General features: G+C 37.9%; 1 protein-coding gene across 2 annotated transcripts in view; it reads right to left on the bottom strand.

The window, feature by feature from the left end:
* Positions 1–20220, bottom strand: part of LOC128739166 (sodium/hydrogen exchanger 9B2) — a 232948-nt gene that overhangs the window by 91253 nt on the left and 121475 nt on the right. For both annotated transcript variants that reach the window (XM_053834593.1, XM_053834592.1), the window contains exons 2-4: positions 13703–13847; positions 13560–13647; positions 12211–12468 (exon numbers count right to left, since the gene is read on the bottom strand). In XM_053834593.1, the coding sequence (XP_053690568.1) occupies positions 12211–12468; positions 13560–13647; positions 13703–13840 (484 nt within the window). In that variant the 5' untranslated portion in view covers positions 13841–13847. The remainder of the gene's footprint in view (positions 1–12210; positions 12469–13559; positions 13648–13702; positions 13848–20220) is intronic.

The raw sequence follows: 20220 nt of genomic DNA, 5'->3' as shown, positions 1-20220 counted from the left end.
CATGAAAAAGTTTGGCTGTATCTTTTGTAGCTACTGCGCTACAATGCTAGTACCTCATTAGTAACTAAGTGAAAGTTCATCTAGTTACTAATGAGGTACTAGCACAGAACAGAAATGAAAGTAGAAATTCAAACACGTACATGCTACTTTCTACAGATGCTTGCGAACCTGGCGGTAGCGAGTCACTTTTTTCCACGAAAACACACGGACGCATACGAATGCACACGAAAGCATGTGAAAGCTGCTATGCGATTGGCAGCGAGCGTTCTGCTTATATTGCTGTTAGTCGCTTCTATGCGAAAACCTTCCCAAAGAAAAAGAAAAACAAAAAAGACTCTGTTACCAGTTTTGATCACCGAATCGTTCGGACTCCCACTTCTGTTCTGTGGTACTAGCATTGTAGCATCGTAAATACAAAAGATACAGCAAATTTTATTCAGCAACATTGTAGAATAACTAGTGTCATTCCCGTGCTTCTTTTGCGACAATTAGATGAGAATATATTGCTTATTTCCCACTCTTTCGTACGCGGTGAATTTTAACCGTCGCGGGCAAAACCGTCGCCAGAATCGTCGTGAGGGCAAACATCGTTTATTTTGTTAAGTAATTCAATAGCTTACGTGCTAGACAAGTAAAATATATACTTATAACTTACATACAGCCAAGCAGATTCTTTTTGAGACGATTTCAAACTGTCAAAAAAGTGAGTAGTACGTTTTATTACCAAAGAAACGGGCAATATGTATACTTATTATCAGAATTGAACTGTTCTTTCCTGTCAATGTAGAAGAATATTTAATATCAATTCGTTCTGGCTGATATCTATGCACAATATGTTATATTTTACGGATTTCTTGGGATAAATCGTCACACAAACTGTATTATCACAGAAACCAATTTTCAGTAGTTTACAGGAAAAAAAAATTACCTAAGGGAAAAGAGATCTGTAAATTATTGCGGAGATTTTACCTTTTTAGACTCACACGCGAAAATGATTCGCGTTGTTATTTTCTGCGTGTCCCACACATGTTTGCAATTTAGCAATTTGAACCATCAGTTCTTCGTTATTGCCTCCACACTGCACCCCTCCTTGCTTAAAAAGCATATTTTCAATGTATTTGGTAAGTACAGGATAATTATTACAGTAATGACCCGATTTTGTCACCCCCATGATGAATTTAGAGGTGACAAAAACGGGACAGTGACAAAATCGGGTATTTTTTCAATTTTAATGTTTTTGCAGATAACTTAGAACGAACTACATATATTTCATTCTGATCACTTTTAGGACCTTTCACACTTCCTTCTACCTCTTCGTGGACATTTGTCACCTGTGCTGTGAGGTCCCACAAGTATGAAAACACGCGTTTTTTAATTGCGCCGAAATGGTTGATTATACTGGTTGACTATGTTCAGAGAAATTTCACAGCGTAAAAAGCTCTTTCTTATGGTATGAACGATTCTTTGATTAACCCCCCTAAAAGTAAGATAGAAAATTTATTTTTCAAGCAGTAAGAGATAGAGTAAAACAATGTTCTACAAAATTTTTTAGAAGATTATTATAAAAAACTTTGCCAAAGAAAGTGACCTTCTAGCTATTATAGTTGTGGAGAAAAGAAACAACTTTTGTGGAAACTCCACAAAAATCAACACAGTTCTTTTCACAGTGTTTTAACACACTTGACATGTTTGAAATTGATTTTCAAACTAAGCTTTTGATAAATCAAAACCGTGACAAAATCGGGTAAAAAACGTGACAAAATCGGGGGTGACAAAATCGGGTAAAAAACGTGACAAAATCGGGGGTGACAAAATCGGGGAGTGACAAAATCGGGTTACCACTGTATTAAAATATGAGTGGAATATGAACTTGTAAAATTGCTGCAAGGCACATTTTTTGTTCAATAATCAGTAACTTTAGCACGTATTTTGTTTCAATTTTGTACTAAAGCATAATAATCAATGCCTTAAGTAAGGCGGGGTGTATGTAAGATAAAAGTCAGCAATCTCTATTGACAGACTTTTCAGCATCACTCCCTTCCGAATGTTGTGTGTGTGCATGCTGATTCATGATTTTGATACGGGAACATCGCAGTTAAATTAGCGTTTGCAGATTGACAGTCAAGCCCCCGTCGAGAACTCACACATATGCGCATCAATGTATATACATACGGCATTTTATATATTTCTTAGTTGAATTATTTGTTTGAGAAATCCTACATGTGCGTTTGACCCAATTGTATGAAAACAACAAAAACTGATTTTCTCAAAATATTACCAATCCCAAATTAAAATGGGTTTGTGGAATTAACTTTGTCTAGAATTATGAGACATATTTTAGGAATACTCGAGGATTCAAAACTGTCAACAGTTTATGAAAATTGACTCATTTCAAATGGAGTTTGCGGAGTTTCTCAAACCAACGATTCAATTCTTTTAACTACATTGGAGTTTTTTTTACCGATTAGATAACTTATAATGCCAGCTACTGGTTTGCGCAAAGCATATACGTTGAAGTCATTTCGTTGCCGTGATGAGCGGAAAAACAAAGAAGCGAACAGAATTTCTTATTGTTACTTATATTTTATTTGTAAAATTGCTCGAGAATTCGTTTTGTAATAGTTTCACTAGAAGACTTGAAGACATCTACATTTTACATCCGACTTTGACGAGCTTAAACATAAATTATATGCAACTGTTTGACAAATTGATTATTTCCATCTGTATCTATAAAAAATAACTAAACCTGCATGTATAAATATGATAAAAGCTCAAAAAGATTATTTTTTATTATAAACAAAGTCTAAAAATTTCATTTTGCTTGCTAATTTTGCTCACCTGGCAGGAAAAATATAGCTACTTGTTTGAAACGGTTTTTTCTAACTCAAACCCTATTTAAAAAATTTTGCTTTAATGGCATAAATACGAAATCTAAATGAAACCCATCTTTCATAGCAGCCAAAATAATGCAATTTTCATTTACTGTTTCAATGCCAAAACATCCGTCGTGCATTGCAAATAATATTTTTGGATCATTTCTTATTTTATGCACAATACGTATAACTTTTATATGCTAGGAGTCTTATTAACCAAGCTGCAGTAAATTGTACAAAATGTAACAACACAACTAGACTCTGCATATAAATATTTTATTTGAAACGCGTACGCGACAGTTCAGTTCATTTGATTTTATCAATATAAAAGTTATCGAATTAAATACCGCAACACCGCTGCAGCGCACCAAGAACGGTAGCCGAAAAAATAGAAACAATCCTATTTCTCCGAAAAGACCGGTAGCGGTGAACCGCTGTGCGCTGATTGGTTGACGAACAGCGGAATGGACCGGCAGCGGAACGGCAACCGTCAGTGGGATACGGCCTTAACGCCACGTTCTATTGTCGCTTCTGCAGGAGGCGCAAAGATTTACTAAAAATGGGTGTGATTGAGCATGCAGACTGTCTTCGGCGCAGAGTACCGTGGACCCCCGTTCGTTTGACCGTTTTTAATCTGAACACTTTTTAATTTGAACCCCGTTGGTTTGCACGATGTGCAAATTAAAAATGGTTCAAATGTCATTCTCAATACGACATCATTTGCTTATGCAGACAATGCACATAAACACGATTTGTTTGTACTGATCTAGCGTGTTTAATCTGTTTCACAATGCGTTTTCCCAACGATTACGGTAGAAATCTGATCGGAGAATGAAATATTCGCTGCTTGCAACTGCCAACTGAATCAAACCACCAAAACAATAACAAAGAACAGGGCAGCCAGTTCACACAAGCTCCAGCATATTTAGGGTTACCAGTTGTTCAAATTAAAAGCTAACCCCGTTAGTTTGCATGAGGAATCGTTCAAACGAACGGGGGTCCACTGTAGACTACGAACAAGATTTGGAAATCAATAGTCTTAACTGGTACCTTAACACGTACACTGTTTGCTGAATCATCCAATATTTGATCTATTTCATCAAATAAATTTGAAAACCCGTGTACTGACCCAACCAAATTTTCGAACAAATTTTATTTTTCAAAATGTCGCCGAGCTTTTCCAATAAAATTTGGCGGTTTGTAAAACAGTGTAATATGTCAATCAAATTAAATTTGTTTTCGTAACATTTTGTGCTGTTCGCCGGTTTGTTTGCTTGAAACTTATCAAAAAAGCTCACAATGTTTATTATTTGAACTGCTGTCAAAATCAAATTTGGTACAGGAAAAATCGTGCAGAAAGGAAGTTTTGCAAAGGAAGTGACACTGGAATAAATCAGGACATTATTAAATCAATAATGAAAAGTTAAAAAGATTATGAATAATGAGGAAATCACTTAATAGACCTGTTTTTCGAACATGATTTGTTTAATGGGAAATTAGCAGTCATTAACTTTTCGTCGGAGAGCCCAATTTCGGAAGCAGTTTTTGGACCCAATAGCTGGGGTCTGGTTGTAAAAATATAAATACTGCCTTCTTCTTGCCAATCTGAACACAGCGAATATATTTTCATGAACAGAATTTTTGTTTCAAACAAAAAATCTGCTTTTGAAATTGGCAGAATCGATGACGACTAATTTCATTTTAAATACCCTCTAAAATTAGGCACTACCACGTATATAATACTACATATGTGAAACATTATTCTAGTAAATCTAGTAAATAAATAGTCAGCATGTAAACGTTCATTTCAGGATCGAAAGGCTACATTCTGTTTCTGTTAACATGGATAATTTACTAGAAAATATGAACAATAATTGTATGTATATCCACCTTTTCGCGCACTTAATGGCGGCTAATGGGTTCGACAATGTCTATTTGCTCACGTATGCTTGAAAGTTCTACAACAACAACTAAGGCTGGAAATATCAACTTTCCAAAGGCATGCTAACGTTCTTCGAAAATTGTACCCACTAGCCGCCATTACGCACGCGTAAAGGTCGATACCTAAAAACTATTGTTGGCCATATTTGTTTATTTGTTTATTAATTAAAAGTCAACAGATTTTTCTATCCTACTGACTACTTAAAAACCAATAGCAAGAGCTCTAAATCGGGGTTTCAATACGTTGCGGCTGACGTCAAAGTCGAAATAGGACACAAAACGGTTGAAGTTCCGTTGTAAGCCGGTTATAGTACCGAAAGTGCTGTAGTTAGTTCTCCGGTGCGGTATATGCAAGAAGAAATTGTTCCGCGTTAAGCGAGACCGAGTTAAGATGTCTAGTCTTCATAGAATCCAAGGACAGTCAATCCGAGATGTCAGAACATCTGATACGAAGACGGCTCTAGTTACGTCCCGACGTGTTAGCAGGGTGTCGAAGTTGATTAATCTGCAGCGCTGTTCGTAGCTTGGTAGCCAGAACGGGTCATTCCATGGTAACCTACGGAGGGCAAAGCGGATAAACCTCCGTTGCACCGACTCTATTCGACTAGCAATATTAATATTGCTGTTGTAGTTTAAACCCGTAATCCACCTTTTCGCGCGTTTAATGGCGGCTAGTGGGTACAGTATAATCAATATATATAGAAATATAGAATGCCAGTGTCGCTGCAGTGCGCGTGGTAAACATCACACATGTTCAGATAATGTATTTACATTATATATGCAAATGTATGTGTCCCTGAGATTCATTAAAAGGGGAATCTCATTGTCAAACTTTGACAACCAGTTTGAAATTTTAAATATGGCTGCCAAGTAATGTGATTGGAAACTTCGCTTGCTTCAAATTTCTGAAAAAAATCGGTGTAAAAGGGCGCAGTTGAGGGATTCTATTCATCCGGACGAAAAGAAAAAGAACGTTTAAAACCATTTCACTGGCATAAAAACACAGCGGAGAACGCACTGATGACAGCACCAGCCAGCGCACAGATAAAGAAAAGTGCCCAGTAAACCATTTGGTTTGTATATCTCGATTGCAACTGAGGTATACGAAATCATATCTGAACGAAAAAGTTATATTTCACGCCATATAAGAACATATATGTACCAAAGTGGAGGCGATATACGTGCGAAAATTTTGACAACTATTTGTAATTCTATTTTGCGCAGTTTTTATAACACGCAACTAAATACTCCTGAATATATGATTAAGATATAATCAAATATTGCAATTGTCTATCCTGCTTTATAATTCACAGTCATGAATTGTATATGAAGACACGCACGACTGCAAAACAACTTATTATTCACTTCGATTTGACATACTCTAATCATTATACAATTCCAATGTGAAATTGACATGAAAACGATTTAATGTGAACTTTCTATTACGATTTTGTGTTATCTGGGTGAACAGATAAATAACAATGAGCAACTTTGACACTGAAGTTCCCGATTCACAGACTTGATACAGATTGTTAGCATCATGTTTACCACAATGAGTCCTATAGAAAAACAGCGACACTGGCATTCTATATATATTGATTCTACTGTGGATACGCTTTTCGACAATGTTTATTTGCTTTTGGGAACTCCGCTCACGTATGCTTGAAAGTTCTACAACGACAATTAAGGCTGGAAATATTAACTTAACGTGAATAAAGCTGCCAAAAGCATGCTAACGTTTTCCGAAAGTTGTACCGTGGACCCCCGTTCGTTTGACCGCTTTTAATCTGAACACTTTTTAATTTGCACCCCGTTGGTTTGCACAACGTGCAAATTAAAAATGGTTCAAATGTCATTCTCAGCATGACATCATTTGCTTATGCAGACAATGCGCATAAACGCGATTTGTTTGTCCTGATCTAGCGTGTTCACATCTGTTTCACATTGCGTTTTCCCAACGATTATGATAGAAATCCGATCGGAGAATGAAATATTCGCTGCTTCCAACTTCCAACTGAATCAAACCACCAAAACAATAACAAAGAGTAGGGCGACCAGATCACACAAGTTCCAGCATATGTAGAGTTGCCAGTTGTTCAAATTAAAAACTAACCCCGTTAGTTTGCATGAGGAATCGTTCAAACGAACGGGGGTAAACTGTATCCACTAGCCGTCATTACGCACACGAATAGGTGGATAGCTGTGTGACATTCAATTTTATTCTGGTTTTGTGTGTCGCAAGTAGTGCGTTGTAACCGCGCAGTGATGTGCTATCCAGCTTTTTACACCATCTGCCATAATAACGGACGGTATCAGGATTGCTAATGTGCGACTAATACAGTGGTTTGTGTGCATCGTGACAAATTTTTCGCAGCGAAAATTTAAGTTGCCTTAAATGCTCCTTAAATGCCATTTTGGCAAAATATGCGGCTACTTTACTGCTAGCCCTCTTATAGTGCTGACAATGCTTATTTGCAGTTAGTTACCGACAAGAAGAATTTAAATAGAATTGTGGATGCCAATTTACAACAGTTATGCAGTCAAAAGGCTGATAAACAACAACCTGCAGTATAAAACGCCAGGGATGCTAATAAACGACTGATTTACTGCTTATTTTAATGCTTATTGGTTACCTGGGTAGTCTGTGTAATGCCTTTATGTAAAGAGCATTTTACGTGACAAAGCGACATGCTGACTTGCTGATATTGATGTTGCGCTTTCCCTGTGCTGTGCTGGTACTTCGACAATCCGCAGGTGCCCCACGGGAAAGCAAAACAGAGCTCCCACAAATACAGATATTTGTGCATACATAAATTTGGGACCCATCAATTATTTCAGTTGCTGTGATTTCTGGCTCTACTGTTCCTGAATTTTAAAGTAGTCCATAAACTATTTATGTTATTTAAAAGATTAGCTCGAGAAAATTAAATACTCCGGAGAAAACGGTAGGGTCCCAAATTTATGCATGCACAAATATCTGTATTTATGGCAGCTCTGAAGCAAAATCAATATCAGCAATGTTATTATGGTTCGTAAAATTTTCATTTTTCAGTTAAGCATACTAAGCACATTAAGCAAGAACACTTTTTGCTACCCTTGCCCCAGGCGACGATTTTATAAACCTATAACTTAGTTTACTTCGAATTTAAAAAAATATAACAAAACCATTCTGGCCTGATTACTTTTCTGTAATGACATAGTTCAAAGTTGATATCCTGTAGGTAAACCGTATCAAAAAAGTGTTCAAATATGGTTATTAAGTGCTACTTTTAGTGCTGAGTGGTAACTTGAGTATACATAAACATCGATTCAGATGGATAGTGTCAACGCTTCGCGTTAACATATGCATAAAAATGGTCTTTTATGGATGGTTTAAAAAAACTAAGACAGCTGATTGAGTTTGATAGATTTCCCAAGGAAGGTAATGATATTAGTTTATTTGCAAAAAAATCAGAGGGGTTGTGTACAAGACACGACCGCATATATAGGTAACGCAGGACTACGTAAGTCTCTTTGTAGTGATAGTAGCATGTATTCATGCTTGTAATCATTCGATTCTTCGTGTATACATGCTATATGCAACATATATACATGCTACATGCGTTGTACGTAACATTTATCAAAGTAGTAACATTGCATACGTTCAATTCTCAAAAGATTGTGCATTTGAAAACCACTTAACAAAATCAAGAACACAAACTATTGCTTTCCTGCTACCTTACTGAAATTAAAGATTGTTTTTATTACCCATGGTTCCCCACTTTGAAGGGATTTTACCAATTCAATCCTATTTCATCAACAGCACATCTTTTCACTACACTTCTAATGAAACGGCAAGCATGCGTTTTCATACAGAGTCGTATTGTAACCGAACACTACAGTTGTAGCACATTTTTCCAACACAGATATCAAATTCGCCTAGGTTTATTCGTCTCGCAGTAAAGAATTTACAATCTGTTGGGACAACGAACTTGTGTTATTTTTTCTGGCATACTTCCCTAACACAGACATCAAATTGGACTAGGTTTAATTGCGTTCGTAAGAAATCCGTTGGCACGATGGGGCTTTGTCACTCTCTCTGGCGTACTTCCCAAGCAAGGACATCAAAATGGTCTAGGTTGCACCGCGGTGATAAGAAATCTTGTTGAAATGAGGGAACTTCGTCACTTGTTTTGGCTTACTTCCCAAGCACAGATATCAAATTGATATAGGTTTAGATCATCGTAAAGAATCTTCCAACCAATCACGAAGCGAGAATTCTGGTAAAACATAGGTTCATTATTTTCAATTTTTCAATAGTTCAACATCAAGAATCCATATTTTTCTTCATTTGGGTCAATTCTTAGAAGATTTTCCGATCGATTGGTGTAAGAATATTGAAAATCGATCGGAAAACCGCTGAGCTATTAGCGCTCAAAACCTTTCATTTTTCGTGACGCTCGCATTTTTCGATTTTTTGGAATGACACCCTATCTCAAAACTTGCTGTAAGACGTAGTCCCACGTCAAAAAATCCCACAACTCTGTCAGTCGAACTCTAGCCGTGATGGCAAAAACAGTGAAGCTACTCCGTTCAGAAATGTGCACGTTCAAAAAACGGTACCCCGTTTCGTCGAAAACGGAAATCGTGCGGCACTTTGTGGGCGCCGGATACGCCCGTTCCGGCATCTACAACATCTGGGCATTATTAGCATTATTTATAACTAGAACTAAAACTGGCCATTCGCAATGCTGAGTTGCAGTTCTACTTTTCCGAGCTCTTTTTTGGAACGAATTTACAACTGCTCGACAGTTCTGTTCTACTTGTGACTGAATCTGAAACACGGATATAGCTTTGTTTTAAATATTTTTGTCAGTATGTGTGCAACATGTCATCCCAAATGACAGGTTAAGTACTGTCAAAAAGTAAAAATAAGAAAAATGTTTTGAAACTTTAATTTATTTCCCTGCATGCATGTTTTCGTCCGCCATGACGAATGTTTCGGTTAACTGCCAGAAGGCCGCTCGTAAGGGCGTAGAACTTTTTTGCAAGGAAGCTAATATAATTACCTTCCGTGTGAAATTTATCAAACTCAATTAGCTGTCTTAGTCGAAGCTGCGCTGCCGGAAGAGGACGAGCTGGACGAAGCCCCTTTCGAGGACTGTTGGAACACTATCAAAACAGCCATCAGCAGTGTAGCGGAGAGCTCCATCGGGCATGTGACCCGGAATCAGCGGATCGATTGATTTGACGATGAATGTAGGAGGATGGATGGATGGATGATGAGAACGCTGCGCGGGCGGCCAAGATGCACAGTGCCACACGTTAGAACGTGGAAAGACACAAACAGAAGAAGATGCAGCGAAACCAAATCTTTCGGGAGAAAACCCGCTACCTGGAAGAGCAGGAATATGCAGAGCTAGAGCGGCTGCATCGTTCTCAGGAAACGCGAAAGTTCCACCAGAAACTGAACGGATCCCGCAAAGGCTTTGTGCCACGAGCCGAAATGTGTCGGCATAAGACTGGCAGTATTCTGACGGACGATCGTGAGGTGACCGATAGGTGGAAGCAGCACTTCGACGAACACCTGAATGGCGCCCAGGCGGAGAACCATGACGGCGGGGAAAGCGATTTCGATGGTGCAACAAACGGGGAAGAGGTGCTAGCCCCAACGATAGGCGAAGTTAAGGAGGCCATCATGCAGCTAAAGAACAACAAGTCAGCTATAAAAGATGTTATCGGAGCGGAGATTATTAAAATGGGATCAGAAAGCTGGCCGTTTGTCTGCACCGACTAATTGCTAGAATTTGGGATTCGGAACAGCTACCGGAGGAGTGGAAACATGGGGTTATCTGTCCGATCTAAAAAAGGGCGACAAGTTGGACTGTGAGAACAATCGAGCGATCATCGTTCTCAATGCCGCCTATAAAGTGCTGTCCCAAATCATTTTCCGCCGTCTATCACCAATTGCGAATAGATTTGTGGGAACTTATCAAGCCGGCTTCGTCGAAGGTGGGTCTACAACGGATCAAATATTTACACTGCGGCAAATCCTCCAAAAGGACCGTGAATACAGAGTTCCCACGCTTCATTTATTCGTTGACTTCAAAGCCGCATATGATACCATCGACCGGAAAGAGCTATGGAAAATCATGTACGAGAACAGCTTCCCCAGGAAGTTCATCAAACTGATTAAATCTACGATGGATGGTACACAGTGCTGTGTTCGGATTTCGGGTGGATTGTCAGGTTCATTCGAATCACACAGAGGGCTTCGTCAAGGTGATGGTCTTTCATGCCTGCTGTTCAACATAGCGCTACAAGGTGTTATGAACCGAGCGGATATCAACACGCGGGGCACGATATTCAACAAATCTAGTCAATTCGTCTGCTTTGCCGATGACATGGATATTATCGGCAGAACATCTGTGGCGGTGGCTGAACATGACACCAGAATAAAGCGCGAAGCCGAAAAGATTGGGTTAAAGGTAAATATGTCTAAAACAAAGTACGTGCTGGCCAGCGGAACCGAGGCCGCACGACACTGCTTGGGCAGTAGTATATTGATCGACGGTGATGAGTTTGAGGTAGTCGATGAATTTGTCTATCTTGGCTCACTGGTAACGGCGGACAATGATACCAACCGTGAGATTCGGAGGCGTATTATCAGCGGAAGTCGTGCTTACTATAGGCTCCACAAGCAATTGCGTTCGAGCAGACTAAGTCCCCGTACAAAGTGCACCCTGTACAAGATGCTTATTAGACCGGTTGTTCTCTACGGGCATGAAACATGGACAATGCTCGAGGAGGACCTGCGAGTGCTCGGAGTTTTCGAACGACGAGTGCTAAGAACGATCTTCGGCGGCCTACAGGAGAACGGAGTATGAAGGCGGAGGATAAACCATGAACTCGCACAGCTCTATGGCGAACCCAGTATCCAGAAGGTGGCTAAAGCTGGACGGATTCGATGGGCAGGGCATGTTGCAAGAATGCCAGACAACTACCCTGCAAAGATGGTGTTCGCCTCAAATCCGGTAGGAACAAGACGACCAGGAGCGCAGCGAGCAAGATGGTTAGACCAGGTGGAGCGAGATCTGGCGGAGAGTACTCGGTGTCGGAGGAATTGGAGAGCGGTAGCCCTCAACCGAGTTGCATGGAGAAACTTTGTTCAACAGGCTTTGTCTTAGGACGGCAAGCCACCTAAGTAAGTAAGAAGTAAGTTTTTTTATCACCATCTGAAAAAAGTCCATTTTTTATGCATATGTTAATGCGAAGCGTTGACACTATCCATCTGAATCTATGTTTATGTACTTTATGTTACTTAAAAATGGCATTTTGGAGTTTAAAGAGTAAGCCCACGCATATTGCCTATGGAGTTGGTACCTCAGTTTCAGATGCACTTACACTTGTTACTTACCAATAAATACAATAGATATTATTCTAGCGAATTGACGGTAGGATGGGCATAATGGATAGGGGCACACTTTCTGCCATCCAGGCGGTTCCCACGAGGGTGTACTGTATTCCACTCTGCACCGCATACATAGTGCGTAGATCCATGACTGCTCGAGGGGAGCATTTTGGTGATCGTCGTCTTGTTCATGATTGATTTTAGTGAAAGCTTCTGAGAATGACGGCTTTTTACTTCGACTGGCATCGCCATTTATTCGCTGATCTGTGTGGAATATATAAATAAATTGTACAACAGACATCCATTATAGATATTTTTAATTTTTCTTCGAAGATTATAGAGTTTTGGTATCCTAAAGTGTCTCGATAATCCTGCAATGTATGGAGGCAACTAGTAGGGAACATCAGTTAAGTTTTACTAAATGCATTTTGCGAGAGAATAAAACTGTTACGTTGAATAACATCTTGTGATGCTTAGAAAGATGAATTCTTTAAGACGGTTCAAGTTACCGAAAATTAAGGAGCTGCAACCTATCAGCGCTAAAGAACATCTGTAGTTTCTTGTCTGTACTGAATCTCGTGATGCCGGCAATTTAAGAAGCTAATTTGAAAAAAGTTTAGCTTTAAAAAAAGTTGTTCAAGTGAATGCGAGATGATATAAAAATTAATTCAGATTTTTTCACTGCATGGTGCTAGTAAACTTGTGATCATTTTCTATCCACCTTTTCGCGTGCGTAATGGCGGCTGGTGGAAAATATTAGCATGCCTTTGGCAACTTTATTCACGTCAAGTTAACGTTTCCATCCTTGATTGCTGATGTACAAAGCAAATAAACATTTTCGAAAAGTGTACCCACTAGCCGCCATTAAACGCGCGAAAAGGTGGATAGACTATTTTTAATCATCATAACTAAGTAATTCCTGTTTTTGGGAAAGAAGATATCATTACAGAGATCGCTAAATATCTAGCGATCGACTCAGTCGAGTTACTCGACAAAATGCCGACGGGTCCGAAGCAGAAAGCAAAACTTGATCAGATAATCAGCATCGTTGGAATATAATATATAGGATTCCCCCTAATAAGACGATGGGTGGTGCTCTACGCTCAACGCGATATGTCAGCTCTTGGTTAATGAATAAAGATGATTTAACCAGATACTAACAATGTCCACTTTATTAGTTAATCGGCTACTAAGAAATAGTCGTGGGCGTATAGCACCACCCACCGCCTTATTCGGAGGATTGCTGTACCCTGTACATAACAGAAATTCAAAGGTACGCTGGTACCGCGTAGATTGTCATCTCATATGCATACAAATATACACGATAACTTCAGGCAAGATAATAAATTTTTTACCGTAACTATTGATTGATGAACTGTCTAGGTTTGCATTGTGTAAATTACTTTTTCGTCTCACTGGTCCTTCCTCGGAATAATGTGATTGCTGTAATTTTAAATCCATCAGAAATATAGCACATAAACAAAGTAATTTACTTAACCTGTGAAATTTTTCTTTTGGAGTTAGGTTCGAATCCATAATTATCGTGCCCCATTCTACTGTCCATTATTGGATCTGTGATAATACTAACTCGTCTTTTCGGCTCGTTGGAAACCACCCCATCATCACTATTTGGCATTTTCAAGCTGTAATTATAGAGAGGTATTTTTGATGGTTAGATTTTTTCATTTGTATGGTAGAAGACCTATTATCAACCTATTAAAGGGAAACTGGTTAGAAAATGGCTGGATAAATGGCTACCGAATGATAGATGCAGTCAAAGGGGCTAGCACTTTGGGGCGCCAAAAGAGGCCTGAATTTCAGTAATTCATCAGCAATAACATATGCATTGAAAAATGGACTGATTTTGGCAATGCTTATGTATGTATGTATGTATGAAAACTACCACCTATTTCAGCAGAACAACCGTTCATAGCAATGGGCCTATCTTGGCAAGGGGAATTGTACAAACATAACGATTGGTCACGTTTACCAGCTCATGTATGAAGGGCCAAAAGGGAATCGGTCGGCAAGCAACATCACTTGCACGTATCAGGGGTGTTAAAAAATCTCCTTCCAGGAACTACATCACCTGAGTCAATCGTTAAGTAAGTCTTCCCAATGTAGAATGACCCCAATAGGTGGGGAGAAGGGCCCGCTCATTATGTGTTGCTTGCCGGGCCAAGGTTAACCTTAGGAAGTTGACCACTTCACTCTCCCTAAGCACACTGCTTCAAATAAGTACCGTGTAGGACCCTCCCATTCATTGATGTTATTGTTTTTATGTACTTTAAGGATTTGATTTTTTAGGCGATCTTCTTTAATTACTTCTGTCGTTGCACTTATATATTGTCTTTGGGTTATAAGTCATAGTTGTGTGCTCTCCTTGATTTTGGATATATTTAATATAAATATTTTCTACGTGAGTGCTCTGGTCCACAGGAACAAAATTGGTCATGTACTATTATTTGCTCTTTTTTATGATATTGTATTATGATTGTGTATTATTGTGTGTGATGATCATATTGTGTATTGTATCATATTTATGTATTAACTTTAAGACGTAAGCTTTTAACTTCACTTCACACAGAACTTTAAGACGCTTTCCATTTTCGTTTTTTTGGTATTTAGCGTAGTTTCATTATGCTTTTCAATTAAGTATATTATAATTATATATTAACTTTAAGATGCTTTCCATTTTCGTCTTTTTTTGTTATTTTGAGTGGTTTCATTATGCTTTTCAATTTTAGGTAATCCAAAATATTTATATAAGAAAAAACTATGATAAATCAGTTTACTGATACCGAAAAGAATGTGCTATCAACCTATTCGATCTGTCCATGATTGCACGTGAGCGATTATTGGATATTGCTATGCACGAAAGACGTCTTGAGACAAATGTATCAATTTGGCAATTATGACTGCGCCTTTTGGCATCTTTCGATTGTAAGACATACTTAAAACTCTTGATAATCAGGGAGCTGTTCAAAAGCTATCAAGTTTTTGAAATTCGATAATCATATATTGTAAATTACGGGCGCCATGTTCCTAGGTAACCGATTTCATGACTCCAATGCATCAAATATCTCGTTTATAATGCTTTAATGTAAGCCCCGGTATATAAACGCGTCATTGTTAAGTGTGCCCAGCGATAATTCAAAATGACTTTCAAAAGCAACCGCTGTCTCCGAGAATGCAACGACCCAGATAACACAAAATCGTAATAGAAAGTTCACATTAAATCGTTTTCATGTCAATTTCACATTGGAATTGTATAATGATTAGAGTATGTCAAATCGAAGTGAATAATAAGTTGTTTTGCAGTCGTGCGTGTCTTCATATACAATTCATGACTGTGAATTATAAAGCAGGATAGACAATTGCAATATTTGATTATATCTTAATCATATATTCAGGAGTATTTAGTTGCGTGTTATAAAAACTGCGCAAAATAGAATTACAAATAGTTGTCAAAATTTTCGCACGTATATCGCCTCCACTTTGGTACATATATGTTCTTATATGGCGTGAAATATAACTTTTTCGTTCAGATATGATTTCGTATACCTCAGTTGCAATCGATATATACAAACCAAATGGTTTACTGGGGAGCGAGGCACGAAAGTAAACGATGCTAAATTGCCATACGAAACGACACTCACCATGAAGTTAACCTGGATATTCGAAAATTTTCTTGTAAAGCTAATAATTACGAAAACTAAGATATAAAATATACCTTTCTTACAAAGCCCACGTGTGAAAATCCCAAAAAAACCTGATTTAATCCACCTAGTGGTGAAAGGAACCTTTGTTATACGATCTTACTTGCTATTTGAGATAGAAATCGACACGTTTGGTTTACATGAAATTTTTGGAAATTGAATAAGTTTACAAAATTTGAACCAAATAGAAGCACTTATAAATATTGATAGTTCCTTTTCTCATGAAATTGCTGAGTAAGTTGTTACTAATGAGGGTAAGTCCAAGTAAAAGTGAGTTGCAAGATGAAATATTATTCTTTAACATACGCATTGCGTAGTAAAGGTCTAGTTTATAAGTTTTTGAACTATGCATAATTTCCTGTAATGCCATTCTATTTGATTCACAACAATAAAGTTTTCTTGAATAAATTTCATCAATTTTTATTAACTTTCGGTTACTCACGCTGTTGTATTTTGTGCAACATGTGTAGGTTTTAAGCTGTTACTATTGTTTGAAAGGTATTATTACCCAGTATATCACTATTAAATTGTTTCATGGTCTGACTTTTCGTTTGAAAGTTATAAGCAAAAATGTGAAAACTGCATGACACGGTTTTCTCCGGAACCACGCAACCAATTTTAACGATCTTAGTACCAAACGAAAGCTCTTACTATTACTAAATGTTTTGCTAAGTTTTATTGAAAACTGACAAACAGTTTAAAAGTTAGCCTTGAAAACCCTGTTTTGACTAGGTACAAATGAACGCCTGTTTCTCAGAGATGGCCAAACCGATTTACGCGCTATTAGTTTCATTTGGCAGATAATATAGCCGGATAGATCACTATTGAATGGTTTTTTGATTAGACGTTCAATTTGAAACTTATGAGCAATCGAATACACCACATCAAAAAATCGAATACACCACATCAAAATTAACAATAATTTATAATGATTTTAACCAAGATAATTTACCTAATTTCAATTATTTTAATATCAAACGAGAGGTTTTCATACAACGAGTTTATATGCAAAATTGCATAAGAGTTGGTTTTACCGGTCAAAAGATATTAACCCTCGAACACTCGCGCCAACTTTTATAACACGGTTGCTCGCGGGAGACAATAGCCCAAAACCAAAGAAAACGTGCGCACGAGAGTTTTGACTTAGAATACTTGGTTTTAAGTTTATTAAACCTTTGGAAGAGTTTCTTAAAATTGAAAGCTCTATCGTCTGGTAAAATTTGAATTTTGATTAATCCCCCTAAAAGTGAAATAAAAAAAAATATTTTCCTTCAGTTTCAATATAACACATTGATGTGTTCTGCAAACTTTTAGAGCATATTATTGCAAGACATTTTGCTGAAGACAGTAACCTATCTCTTCAGTGAAGATAGAAAAATCTTGTAAAGTCAGTTTTTCTATTCTAACTCTTTTTGTAATTATTGTTTGATTTTTTCATGTATTACAAAGTTGTACAAATAATAAAAATACACAACTTTGCTGAATTTAGTATACCTCTATGTTTGCTTGTTTAGGAACTGTAGAACTTTGATTATAAAAAATACCTTGATTTTGACCCCGAATTAATCGACTACCAACAAACGGATACATCTTAAACGTTTTACATTTGCTGGTAGTTTTGCTGCATACAGACACCATTTTTCCATATGAAGAAACGAGAGAAAATTCCAGTTGGGGCCAATTACGGCACACCTCACATGCTACTTGCTTCGTTTCTGTAACGTCGGTTTATGCTAATCTTGTTTCCTAACAATTTAAAGCATTAATGCAATGAATAATTCTGACATTTTACTCATAACAAGTTTACTGAAGAATAAACGTTAGTATACAGTTATCCCAGTACTATGGGCCAGTTAAGCATGATGATGCTATAAAATTATTGGTAGAAACACAGATTTAAATAATTTACAGTTTATTTTTAACTTAATTGGTTATAAATATTTCATAAATTGGTGTCCTGTAGGCAATCTTGTGTGTGTGTGTGTGTGTGTGTGTGTGTGTGTGTGTGTGTGTGTGTGTGTGTGTGTGTGTGTGTGTGTGTGTGTGTGTGTGTGTGTGTGTGTGTGTGTGTGTGTGTGTGTGTGTGTGTGTGTGTGTGTGTGTGTGTGTGTGTGTGTGTGTGTGTGTGTGTGTGTGTGTGTGTGTGTGTGTGTGTGTGTGTGTGTGTGTGTGTGTGTGTGTGTGTGTGTGTGTGTGTGTGTGTGTGTGTGTGTGTGTGTGTGTGTGTGTGTGTGTGTGTGTGTGTGTGTGTGTGTGTGTGTGTGTGTGTGTGTGTGTGTGTGTGTGTGTGTGTGTGTGTGTGTGTGTGTGTGTGTGTGTGTGTGTGTGTGTGTGTGTGTGTGTGTGTGTGTGTGTGTGTGTGTGTGTGTGTGTGTGTGTGTGTGTGTGTGTGTGTGTGTGTGTGTGTGTGTGTGTGTGTGTGTGTGTGTGTGTGTGTGTGTGTGTGTGTGTGTGTGTGTGTGTGTGTGTGTGTGTGTGTGTGTGTGTGTGTGTGTGTGTGTGTGTGTGTGTGTGTGTTTGTGTGTGTGTGTGTAATTCTCGCAATACAGGGATCTTGTTGTATCTTGTACTGAACTCAGCAACTGTCTGGGTGATTTAGATTCAATTTTAGCTTCTTCTTCAGGAAGCTCATCAAACTGATTCAATCTATGATGGTTGGTACTAAATTCTGTGTTCAGATTTCGAATGGATTGTCCAAGTTCATTCGAATGACACAGAGGGCTTCATCAACGTGATGGTCTCTATGGCATACCAAGTATACAAAAAGCGACAAGCTAAACGGATACGATAGGCAGGGCAAGTTGCAAGAATGCCGGACAACTATTCTGTAAAGACGGTATTTTCTTCAAAACCGGTAGGAATAAGATGACCAGGGCCGCAGTGAGCAAGATAGTCAGACTAGGTGGAGCGAGATCTGGCGGAGAGTACACGGTGTCCGAAGAATTGGAGAGCGTTGGCCCGCAACCGGATGCATTGGAGAAACTTTGTTCATCAGTGAATTTTTCTAGTTGGTTTCACCGTAATTCAATGAATACATACATATTCCCTCGATTCCCATCCATTTTGCGTGATGTACGCCGCTATTCAGCTTATAATTCACTACCGACTTTTTATAACAACCGCAAAAATAACAACAAATCGACGGTCGATTGGAGCCTACAGACAATTATCGGAAAACTAGGAAAATTAGCGCATTGGAACTAAGTTTCTTGCTGTCAAGCATGCAGCGGAATGTTGCTTCTGCCTATTAAACTCATACTCGATGGTTAAATATTAGTTTTCTATGTATAAAACTAACTAATGTATAAAATATAGACTGGCCCATAATACTGGGTGGCCCGTAATACTGGGGTGACTGTATACGTAATATACGATTTGTAACTTTATAACAATATGGCATTCAAAAACCTACACATGTTGCACAAAATACAACAGCGTGAGTAACCGAAAGTTAATAAAAATTGATGAAATTTATTCAAGAAAACTTTATTGTTGTGAATCAAATACAATGGCATTACAAGAAATTATGCATACTTCAAAAACTTATAAACTAGACCTTTACTACGCGATGTATATGTTAAAGAATCAAAGAATAAAGAATCAAAATTTATAAGTGTTTCTATTTGGTTCAAATTTTGTAAACTTTTTCAATTTCCAAAAATTTCATGTAAACCAAACGTGTCGATTTCTATCTCAAATTGCAATTAAGATCGTATAACAAAGGTTCCTTTCACCACTAGGTGGATTAAATCAGGTTTTTAATTCGAAAATCAATATTTGTGGACCAGTCAAGCTTGGAGTTGAGAATCAAACCCACGTACTTCACCTCGTTCACAATATTAAGATCCAAATCATAAAAGTGCAAAGCGCTAGCTCCATTGATATTCCTACGTCTTGAAAATAAGACGATAGATGTTTTGCTCGGGTTTACCGAAAGTGCAGTTTCTCGGCACCACGTTTCCACGACGCGTAGTGCCTGTTGCATTAAGTCAAACAATGTGCTGATGACACATTCCAAGCGCATCTATCCCATGAGAGCAAATTTTGAAAGTAGTAATATTAAAAATATTTGTATGTAGTATGTTCAAACATACTATAAAGCTTACAAAAATCCTGAATTGTCATATTCTTTATTGACAATTCATGCTAAAATGCACCTTACAAGTGGGAGGTTAACAATATAGATTTTTTCATCATTTAGGCAAGGCTGCAATTAATTCTCTGTCAATAGTTTTAAGCCAAAATAATTTAAAACTGTATATCGTCAAAACATGTTTCATTACTAGGGTAACATTTT

This window comes from Sabethes cyaneus, chromosome 3 (assembly GCF_943734655.1).
Source record: "Sabethes cyaneus chromosome 3, idSabCyanKW18_F2, whole genome shotgun sequence".
Taxonomy (NCBI): domain Eukaryota; kingdom Metazoa; phylum Arthropoda; class Insecta; order Diptera; family Culicidae; genus Sabethes; species Sabethes cyaneus.
This window is presented reverse-complemented; position numbering and strand designations above follow the sequence as displayed.